General features: G+C 41.0%; 1 protein-coding gene across 2 annotated transcripts; it reads right to left on the bottom strand.

Moving 5' to 3' along the window:
- Positions 1-729: 729 nt before the first annotated feature.
- LOC100699767 (RILP-like protein 1) lies at positions 730-10,167 on the bottom strand. Of its 2 annotated transcripts, none has more exons than XM_005473399.4 (8): positions 9,609-10,167; positions 6,764-6,914; positions 4,159-4,277; positions 3,779-4,054; positions 3,485-3,676; positions 1,836-1,978; positions 1,652-1,756; positions 730-1,500 (listed from the first exon to the last, which is right to left on the bottom strand). In XM_005473399.4, the coding sequence occupies exons 1-8, from the start codon at positions 9,897-9,899 to the stop codon at positions 1,410-1,412; spliced, it is 1,368 nt and encodes a 455-aa protein (XP_005473456.1). In that variant the 5' UTR covers positions 9,900-10,167; the 3' UTR covers positions 730-1,409. The 2 variants fall into 2 exon arrangements, with proteins under 2 accessions (XP_005473456.1, XP_005473455.1); XM_005473398.4 differs by having other exon boundaries at positions 4,159-4,280; positions 9,609-10,152.
- Positions 10,168-10,205: the final 38 nt, after the last annotated feature.

Consider the following 10,205-nt stretch of genomic DNA (forward strand, 5'->3'; position numbering starts at 1 on the left):
GTTAGTTTTAATAGTTGTTGAACTAATGATGTCCAGACATAATTTTAGATTTCAATGTGTGGAAAAGAAGGTCTGCTATATTAATTATTTGATATATGAAGCTAAAATATCTCAGCTGTCATTACAAATGGTCACGTTTTGGACCATGAAATGTTTATGCAAATTAAAGATGGCTGAGCAGAAGGCTTGGTTGAATGGCCCTTTTAGTATTTTTATGATACAGAAGTGAGGACAGTGCCTAACAGTTGTAATAGTTATACATAGTAAAATAAAAGAAGCAAAATAGTTTATGATTATTTTTCTTTTTTTGGCCATTTTTACATTTAATAAAATATATTTTAATTATTGACTGTTATCTTTGCATACCAAAAAAGGGTCATAATACTGTGTGATTGTATACGTTTTTCTCCACAAATGAGGGTTTGTGATACCCATAAAATGCACTTCCACTGCCCTGTGAATCATTAATTCAGCATTAATGTGTCTGGGTATGTTTTTAATGGTCAAATGGTATGCATAACAACAGGAGCTTTTTCCCCTAGTTATTCCTTTTCCAGTTTTGCTGTCTTTTTGCTTGCTGATTTTGCAATATTAATAAAGATATTGTTAAAAAAAAAAAAGAGCAAAATATCGACTGTGCTTCATAGTGACACCAAAAAAACCTCAAAAGTTTAAAAAATAAAACTTTATTACTTTATTTCAAACAAACATTATTTTCCCTGTGCATCCTGGCACATACCAGTAGTTATGATATTATTTATAGAGTATTCAGTAATGATGGAATATACTTCTCCTGGAGATTAAGACTTGCCAGTGTACACCACGATGTTTGGTGCCAGGCTGTAGTGATTAGCAGCAGCGCACTCTCTTCATGATTAGCTCATAGAATAAAGGCACTTCAAGTTTCATGATCATGTGCTTACTTTGCCATCAGATGGATCACAACATGAACCAAACAAGACATTCAGTTTATAGGCTCAACAGATACTCTGTATATGTGTATATGTATTTGGATCAAGCCATGCAATAAGAAGCTTAAATGCTAATATAACGTTTCTGATATGTGCAGCATCAAAACTCTTCCTCGGTATATCTGCATAAAGCACTTACAGGTGGTGACTTTCCAAAGACATAAAATATGACCGTGACAGGTCATAAAAACACCTGAGAACATCCAGGTATGGCCATTTGCCTCACATTTGAACTGCTGAAGTTCATGCAAAGCTCAAAGTAGCAAAAATAAAAACAAGAAGTATCATAAAAATAAACATCAATTCCTTAAATCGCCACATTTTTAAATGTAAAAACACACAATGGGTTTAGTTTTTAATAATTGAAGATCGGAGCCATTAAACCCAGGCGTGTCGGTCAGAAAACTCGTGCTGAGATGGTGTGGTTAAAAAAAAAAGTCATACGAAGGAAAGTCTTCTGATTGGCAACAACGTTGGATCGTCCGTGATCAAACCTGCAGCCACCATTGGCATAATGGCTGTGAAGATCCTGTCCAGACAGGAGAAGAGAGAAAACACAGCATATGTAAAGACTATGTGAGTCATGTATTATTAGGTCATGTTATCCTACATAGGAGCAGAATATTGATATTTCAAATAACAGGAGTAAGAAAACCATCACAAACAAACTCATTGCTCACAATCGTCTTATTCCTGATTCACGCTGATCAGCCACAGGTAAGCTCGGAGGAGGAGATGGAGAGGAGACAATGGAGCTGGTGTTCTCCTCAGTGTTCAGCTCATCACTGAAGGATAAGGAGGAGGTCAACGTCAGCTTTTGTATCCGCGCTGAGTCAAATTTTATGCCTGCGAAGGAGGTCGTACCTTTTATAGTATGCCAGCTCCTCCTGCAGCAGGAATACCTGAGCTTTGAGTTCATTCTTCTCCTGCAGGACGTCCCGCAGCTCCTGCAGGGTGAAGCGAGGCTTGTCCGAGTCCTCCTCTGGCTCTGCATCGGTCGATCCGTTCTGCATTCAAAACAAATATTCATTCTTTCTACTGCACAGCTTGAAAACACAGATACTATAAAATGAAGGAGGCTGGTTATGCTGTTGAAGTGAAACTGGTTTTCTCCAACAATGAGAATACAATACAACAGAAAAGGGAGCAAACAAAGTTTTAACCACGAGTCGCCCTTCTTGTGCATTTAACAAAAAAAGGTCATGTCTGACAGATGTTCATTGCCTTAAGGAAACACTACATGACAAAGTTTGTCTGAATCTGACTCCGCTGAGCTGTCTAATGTCTCTGGCATTGTGATATGAGCATTAACAATAACATCAGTCCAGTGAGTGTCATGGTGTTATGGCAGATTAGCTAAACGGTGAAACAATCTTCTTCCAGCAGCTTCTCCCAGCAAACATCCAGTGCTTGATCATTTTCAGCACCAATGAGGCGTAGCTAGTGATGAAAAGTGGACAAGCTATTTTTACCTTGCTCCGCCCTTAAAACTCTGGCAATACCAGTATCTTGGCATGGCTACACACACTTGAAGGCACACCACATTATCCCACGGTAGCATCAACAAACTACAGAGCCATCCATTTCTGCTGCTTATCTGGGGTCAGGTTGCGAAGGCATCTGCCTAAGCAGGGAGGTCCAGACCTCCCTCTTCCCAGTCATCTCCTCCAGCTCATCCAGGGGATACCGAGGCATTTCCAAGCCAGTTGAGGGAAGTAATCTCTCTAGCCTGTCCTGGGTCTGCCTCGAGGCCTCCTCCCAGTAGGACATGCCTGGAACACCTCGCCCACAATCGATCCTAGTTGGATACCAAACCACCTCAGCTGGCTTCCTTTGAGAAAGGCCAGCCACCCTTCTGAGGAAGCTCATTTCCACTGCGTATATCCACCATCTCATTCTTTCGATCACTACCCAAAGCTGTGTGACCACAGGCGAGGGTGGGGACGAAGATCAAATCGATAGCTTTGTGATCTTTTCACCGTAACACACTGGCAGCACCAATTTTTCTGTCGATCTCCACTCTCCCCTCACTCATGAACAAGACCCCGAGATACTTTAACTCCACCACTAGGGGCAGCGTCTCATCCCTGACCCGCTGCTCTCACTCTTGCTGTCTCACACTCAGCTTTGAACCACTTCAGTGTGAGCTGGAGGCCAGCACAGATAGAGGGAACAGATCATGGTTCCATGGATCTGTGGTTCACTAGAGTTCTAAAAATCTGGTCTCCTAGTTTCACCCTATGACTTAACCCTGGTCCTTCATGTCCCACCTGCAGTGGCTCTGTGCCCCAGGAATGGGCCCACCCCACAGTTTGAGAACCACTGACCTGAAGTTACATTAGATTAAATCAGATATATCTGTGAATAGTGAGATTAAAGATGGTACCAGCTGACTGCTGTGCCTCACTATGACAAGGTAATAACGACTGTTTAGTGTAAACAGTCTTATAGCAGCTCTGCTATAACACAACACAGGAGCACTGGCTAAATAGTAAAGTGTACATGGACATTACCTGTAACAATGCCGGTGAGTTCTCCTCTTCATCTCCCTCTTCCTTGTTCTCCACTCCGTTTGCTGACTTTCGGAGAAAGGAAAGACTCTTGTCGCACTCAAAACAGTTTTCCAGAAAGTCTGGATCTCCTCCACACTCCACCCACACTGAATTTGGTTTGAAGGAGCTAGAAAGGTGAGCTGCGGCTGCAGACTGGATTTGTGACACATAAAAGCCACTTAGGCACAAAACAAAACAAAAAACCCACCCACAAATAGTTCGAACATCTGCTAAATATCAGGTATTTTTTCTTACAGTCATCAGTGGGGATGCAGGTGAAGAAATCTCAGATTTTGACAGAGGCAACTCTTCTATCTCAGCGACGTCTCTCTCTAGCTCCAGCTCCCGCAGCTCCTTTTTCAGCCTGGTGACCTCCAGCCGCAGAGCCCCCGCTTCCTGGTGTTGTGCCTGGGCTGCAGCCTCCAGCTCAGCCCTCTGCTGAATCAGGGTTTTGCCCTGAGCCTCCATCACTCCTATCCTGTAAAGAAGCTCCTGGTTCATCCTTATCAGCCGATGCTGCTGCAGCTGGAGCTGAAGTTCAGAGAATTTGCTTCATGAATTCTAGTAAAAGAACGTTGTTGTTTTTTTGTTTTATATTACATATATTCTTAGATGCAGGTATTATGAATCCTCACCGCCTCGATATCCTCATTTTTTACCGTCAGCTCATGATCTTTAGCCCGAATTTCATCTCTCTGTTTATCCACCAAGTCTTGAAGTTTCTTCATCACTTGTTTTTCTTTCTCTGACATTCCTGCTGTAATCCAAATAAATAAATTCATGCTCACAGAAGGGTTACATAAGCATTCAAATAAGCACAGTAGAATAGGTTTTTTAAAAACCAAACAGAGTGAAATTCTGCACATGGGTAGATTTTGCACTAAAAACTTTTACCAGCATGAAACTGAACAGAACTACAATCACATTTAAAGAGTTACGAATCCACAGGAATATTTTTCAGTCTGTCACAGATGTACTGTGTACTGTAAATCCTCCAATTAAACACCAGTGTCACAGTCATTTGTTTTAAACAGCAAATGCCTAAAAAATATTAAATGACAATTTCCATGGTGGACTTAAAGGACAATGCTTTAAGAAGGTGTATTTCTGTACACCTTCTTAATTTGGTGTATTAATACACCAAATGAAAAAGTCCAAAAAATGTATAAAAATATTTTGCTTTTCAATTTAAAGTAAAATAAAATAGGTTGTTTTCCCAAAACATAGAAACTTTCACAACTGTTCTAAGCCTGGTTATTTTTAGGCTTTGAGATTCAGAAAATAGAAAATAAAAGCACCATGGATGTATTTGTTTGAGACAGATAAGGTGTCAGTGGCTGGAGGAGTCACGTCATGTAATATCCTGTTGTTTGTGTGCTTATAAGCAGTGCATGTGCTGCAGCCCTGACAGTAAGTACAACAGCATTTCCACACAGAGCAATATTTTTGTCGGATTCAAAAATAGACTTCTTCACAAGCTCCTGGCTTTCTCTCTGCACAGCCTCATGCACAGGGTGGCTGTGTGTAACATACAGCAGACTGTTATGAATATGAAACACATTTTCAGCCAAGACCGATCTAATTAAGAGTCAGAGCAGAATTATTTCAGTCTTGCATTTTCTTTGTAATAACATTTAATTTGAGGTTTTATTTTCAGTTCAGTTTAGTTTTAACCAGTTTGTACAGTGGATTTTCTCATGTTGGATGTTAGTTTTTTGTACATCTCTTCCACTTATTCAAATCAGGGTCACATGGGGGGTTTCGGGGCTGGAGCCTATACTACCTACCTTAGGGCGAGAGGCAGGGTACACCCCGGACACGTTGCCAGCCTGTCGCAGGACTAAGACATAGAGACAGACAACCATTCACACTCACATTCACACCTATGGACAATGTGGAATCATAATTTAACCTAAGCCCACTAACTGGATGTCTTTGGATTGTGGGAGGAAGCCAGACTACCCAGAAAGAACCAACGAAGACACGGGGAGGAAAAGGTCAGATGCTGGATTCGAACCCAGGATCTTCTTGTTGTAAGGAACAATGCTAACCACTAACAGATTTTTGTTGTAATAGACCTCACTGCACCGAATCATACCTGTTATTAATCTCTGGCTCTCTTCCACAGCATGTCTTTTATCCTGTCTTCCTTCTCTCACCCCAACTGGTCGCGGCAGATGGCCGCCCCTCCCTGAAGCTGCTTCTGCCGGAGGTTTCTTCCTGTTAAAAGGGAGTTTTTCATTCCCACTGTCACCAAAGTGCTTGCTCATAGGGGGTCATATGATTGTTGGGTTTTTCTCTGTATGTATTATTGTAGGGTTTACCTTACAATATAAAGCACCTTGAGACGACTATTGTTGTGATTTGGTGCTTTGTATATAAAATTGAATTGAATTGTTCATATTGACATGACAGCTTTACACAGTTGCTGCAAATGTGTCAGCTGCACATCAGTGATGTGAATCTCCGATTCCACCACATCCAAAGGTGCTCTGTTTGACTGAGATGTGGTGACTGTGGAGGCCATTTGAGTACAGTGATCTCACTGTGACCTTCAAGAAACCTGGTTGAGATGATCTGAGTTTTAAGACCTGTCCATAAAGAGATGGATACGGTCAGCAAGAGCACTCAGGTAGACTGTGGGGTTTAAGCAACCAGAAAATGTTTTTCTAATCTTCTGTTGTTGTGGAGCCTGTGAAACAGTTTTCTGTTCTTAGCTAACAGGAGTGGCACCCAGTGTGGTCTTCTGCTGCTGTAGCCTGCTTCAAGGTTCCTCATGTTGTGCATTCAGAGATGGTCTTCTGCACACTTTGGTTGTAACCAGTTGTTATTTGAGTTACTGCTGCCTTTCTCCCAGCCTGAAGCAGTGTGGTTTTTTGCTTCTGACCTCTGTTATCAACAAGACATTTTCACCCACCGCTCACTGTATATTTTCTCTGTTTAAACAATTCTCTGTAAACCCTAGAAATGGTTGCCTGAAAAAAATTCACAGCAGATCAGCAGTTTGTGAAATACTGACACCAATCCATCTGGCAGCGACAACCATGCCATGTTCAGAGTCACTTAGATCACTTTTCTTCTCTATTCTGATGCTTGATTTGAACTTTACCATGCCGTCTTGACCATGACTACGAGCCTACATCCCCTGAGTTTTCCACTAAGATGTAACACACCAACTGTTTTCTTATTCAAAGTTCATGTATTAAACCCTGGCCGAGAGCTTTTTGGTAATCAACTCACCTTCATGTTTCTGCAGGTCTTCCTCTGTGACCGGTGTCTCTTTAAGTGAGAGGCTCACCAGCAGCCTCTTGTTCTCTGCCTGAAGCTGAGTGATTTGAGAAAGCAGGTCCTGGACTTCTCCTCTCCACACATCCTCCAGCAACTCCAACTCCTGAGCACAAAAAGGAGGAAACTTCAAATGGAGTACTGGACCCATTAATACTATATATGGAAAAAGGAAGCAAGAGGCATATTAGATTTTTTTTCTTTTATCAAAAGAGATCATCCCTTACTTTATGAGGATGGATCAAACCTATCACACTGTGTGCTCCACACAAGCAGTGAATCAAAATAAAGTCTAATTTGCAGCTAAATGCAGAAATAAGAAAAAGCTTGTGATTTTAGTCCTGATTCACCAGAAATATTCTGAGACTGAATAGAAATGACCAAGAACTGGTAACTGGTAACTAATCACAAGAAAACACAGCTTTTGTGCATCCAGTGCTAGAAGCTGAGAAAAAACAGTGTGGAAATTAGAGTGTGTGCTTGTGTTAGCTCTGAGAGGCGCTGGGCACCTGTCCATGCTGTTTCACGCCATTTGTTCAAAGAGGGGATAGACTCTAGCGGCCACATGACCATAAAATAAGGTAACAGGGTCAGATGTGTGTGTACTATTTTTCCATGTTTTAGATCGAGCAGTTTTAACATTACATGAAGACAACATCTTCATTGCGATTTTCTGGTAGAGAGCAGAATTCATGGATCCATTAATTAAGACAAGTCGTCGTGAAGCATCACAGCAGTCCCAGACCGTCACACTACCACCACCATTTTTGATTGAAATGCTGTGTAAGTTTAACATCGGATATAATTGTACACAAACCTTTCAAAAAGTTCAGCACATACATATATATATATATATATATATATATATATATATATATATTTGAAATGTGAATCAAGACTTTGTTTTCTTTATGCACAGGAGTGGTTTTCGCCTTAGAACTCTCCCATGGATGCCATTTTTGCCCAGTCTCTTTCTTACTGGAATCTTGAACTCTGATCTTAACTGAGGTAAGTGAGACCTGGAGTTCTGTAGATGTTGTTCTGAGTTCTTTTGTGACCTCCTGGATGAGTCGTTGATGCACTCTTGCAGTCACTTCTGCAAAGGTTCAGCACTGTTCCAAGTTTTCTCTATTTTCTGTATAATGGCTGTCATTGTGTTTTACTGGAGTCCCAAAGCCTTAGAAATGGCAGTGTAACCGTTTCCAGAATGATAGACGTCAGTAACTTTCTTTCTCAGCTGTTTCGTTGAATCGTGGCATGACGTGTTGCATCTTCACTTTGTCAGACAGACTGTTTAAGTGATTTCCTGATTCAACAGGTCTAACAGTAATCAGTCTTGGGTGTGGCTGGAAATAGAACTCAGCTTTAACTATCAGTAACCACAAAAAATGTGGTTAATGATAGTTAATTACGGGGTGGGGGAGAGAGAGTTTTTACTTTCACACACAGAGTCAGGTATGTTTGGAAAACTTTTTTCCCCTTAAAAAATGAATTCATCATTTTAAAAACTCAGGTTTTACACACACACACACACACACACACACACACACACACACTCTGATGGTTGCATCGTGGGGCTCCATTTCAACAGTGCTTCCAGATTTGCTTTTTGATCATTGGAGAGTTGATTAAAAAATGATTATGTATTTCAGTACTGATTGCACCTGCATCAGGAAATGACAGAAGTGAGAGAACAAAAAACAAAACCTCTTTGGCCTGCAGCAACACTAAAGGCAACAAAATTAATTTTCTTGTCACTGAAAATGTAAGCAATTTTCTCAACCCGCTTCTTTCATGAAAACAAATTATTATCTCAGATGGGCTTATTTCTTGTAAATCTGAGAGTTATTTGTGTAAACTGTGCAGCTAATGGCTCTAATCCACAGCTAAAATAAATGAAATATTGTGCTGGATAAGGCCAGCCGCACATCTGGTTTATTGCTCCCAAAATCTGTACTTAAAACACTCAAGCATACACCAACATGTGTCTTAAAAGTCTGGTCTTGTTATTATACATGATAAGAGGTTGTTTGATTCATTAGACAGTGTGCTATAAAGCAGTAATGTAATGGATGTGAAATGGTCATCATACTGCAGCAATCTAATGTGAAATAATACAAACAGTGCTCAAAGCAACTCATTAAATGCTTCAGTCACTACCTGAATATAGTTATTATAGTTTTATTTTTTCATTAGTTTCCAGAGAGGATTTTCTTGTATCAGTTTAGTTTGTATTGTTTGAAAATATTTAGCTTTAGTTTTTATTAGTTTCAGAATTTGTTTTGGTCTTTTTAAATTTTTATTGTGTGCAGAGCATGTGCCAGAGCCTATATTTAGGAAAAATCAGTACATGTAAGTGTTTAAAAGTGAGTGACTCACAGTCCAGACACTTAAATCAAAGCCTCATCCGGCAAGCTGTAATAATATTTCATCTCTATGCTTATTTTATTTTAGTTTTCCCAAGTTCACAAATTGTTCCAGTTAGTTTTTCCTTTTTTGTATTTCTAGTTTTTATTTTAGAAATTTTTTTTTTTCCACATCTAGTTTTACTTTTTAGTTAACTACAATAACCTATGACTGAAGGGAAATACATCAATGATAGCTTCGATAGGCATCCCCAAACATTTTTAGCTGTATTTTCTCCACTTTATTCTGTTTTTCCACACTAAAGCTGAATTGTAAAATATGAAATGTGTTGATATCCTTCTGGTCACCTGACAAAAGGCCTCATGAACAGGTACACACACACACACACAGGTGGGAAGTAGAAACAGGTCTCTGCAGGTAGGTTGACACTGACCTTCTGGTGCTTCCTCTCCTGCTCGTGTCTGTCGCTCCGCTCCTGCCGCAGTCTGTCAAGCTCCCTCCGCAGCTCCTCGGCCTCCTGTCCGGCGGCTCCGCGGCTCACCAGCGCCTCTAGTAGCTCCAAGACCCGAACCACTCGGGGCACCAATCCGACGAGAGCGTCGCAGCCAAACTTGTCTATCATCCGCTCAAACTCCTGCCCTAGCACCGCAGCTATCTCATACACATCCACAACCGTGAGCACCGCCGCGGGTTTGTCCAGCACCGACACAGCCCGGTTCTCCATGCCTGAGCTCAGCTTTATCTACACCGCAGGATTCTTACACATTTTCATGTCCTCTCACTCTCCGAGAGGACTAATTTGCAGAAGGACGAATTTACCTAAGCAAACAGGAGCCTGAGCGAGACGCAGTTTGTTGACAGTTAAAACTTTCTCCTGCGCCTCTGATGCCGCGTTCACATACTCGCGAAAAGTCGTAAATGTCCACATCCGCGGTAAAACGTGACATTTTTGCATATTATCAGATTTAAAACAGAGACATGAAGAAATACGAGGGAAAACGTGTAACTACCCCCTTTCATTTTTTTTTTT

The sequence above is a fragment of the Oreochromis niloticus genome, linkage group LG12 (assembly GCF_001858045.2).
Source record: "Oreochromis niloticus isolate F11D_XX linkage group LG12, O_niloticus_UMD_NMBU, whole genome shotgun sequence".
Classification (NCBI taxonomy): domain Eukaryota; kingdom Metazoa; phylum Chordata; class Actinopteri; order Cichliformes; family Cichlidae; genus Oreochromis; species Oreochromis niloticus.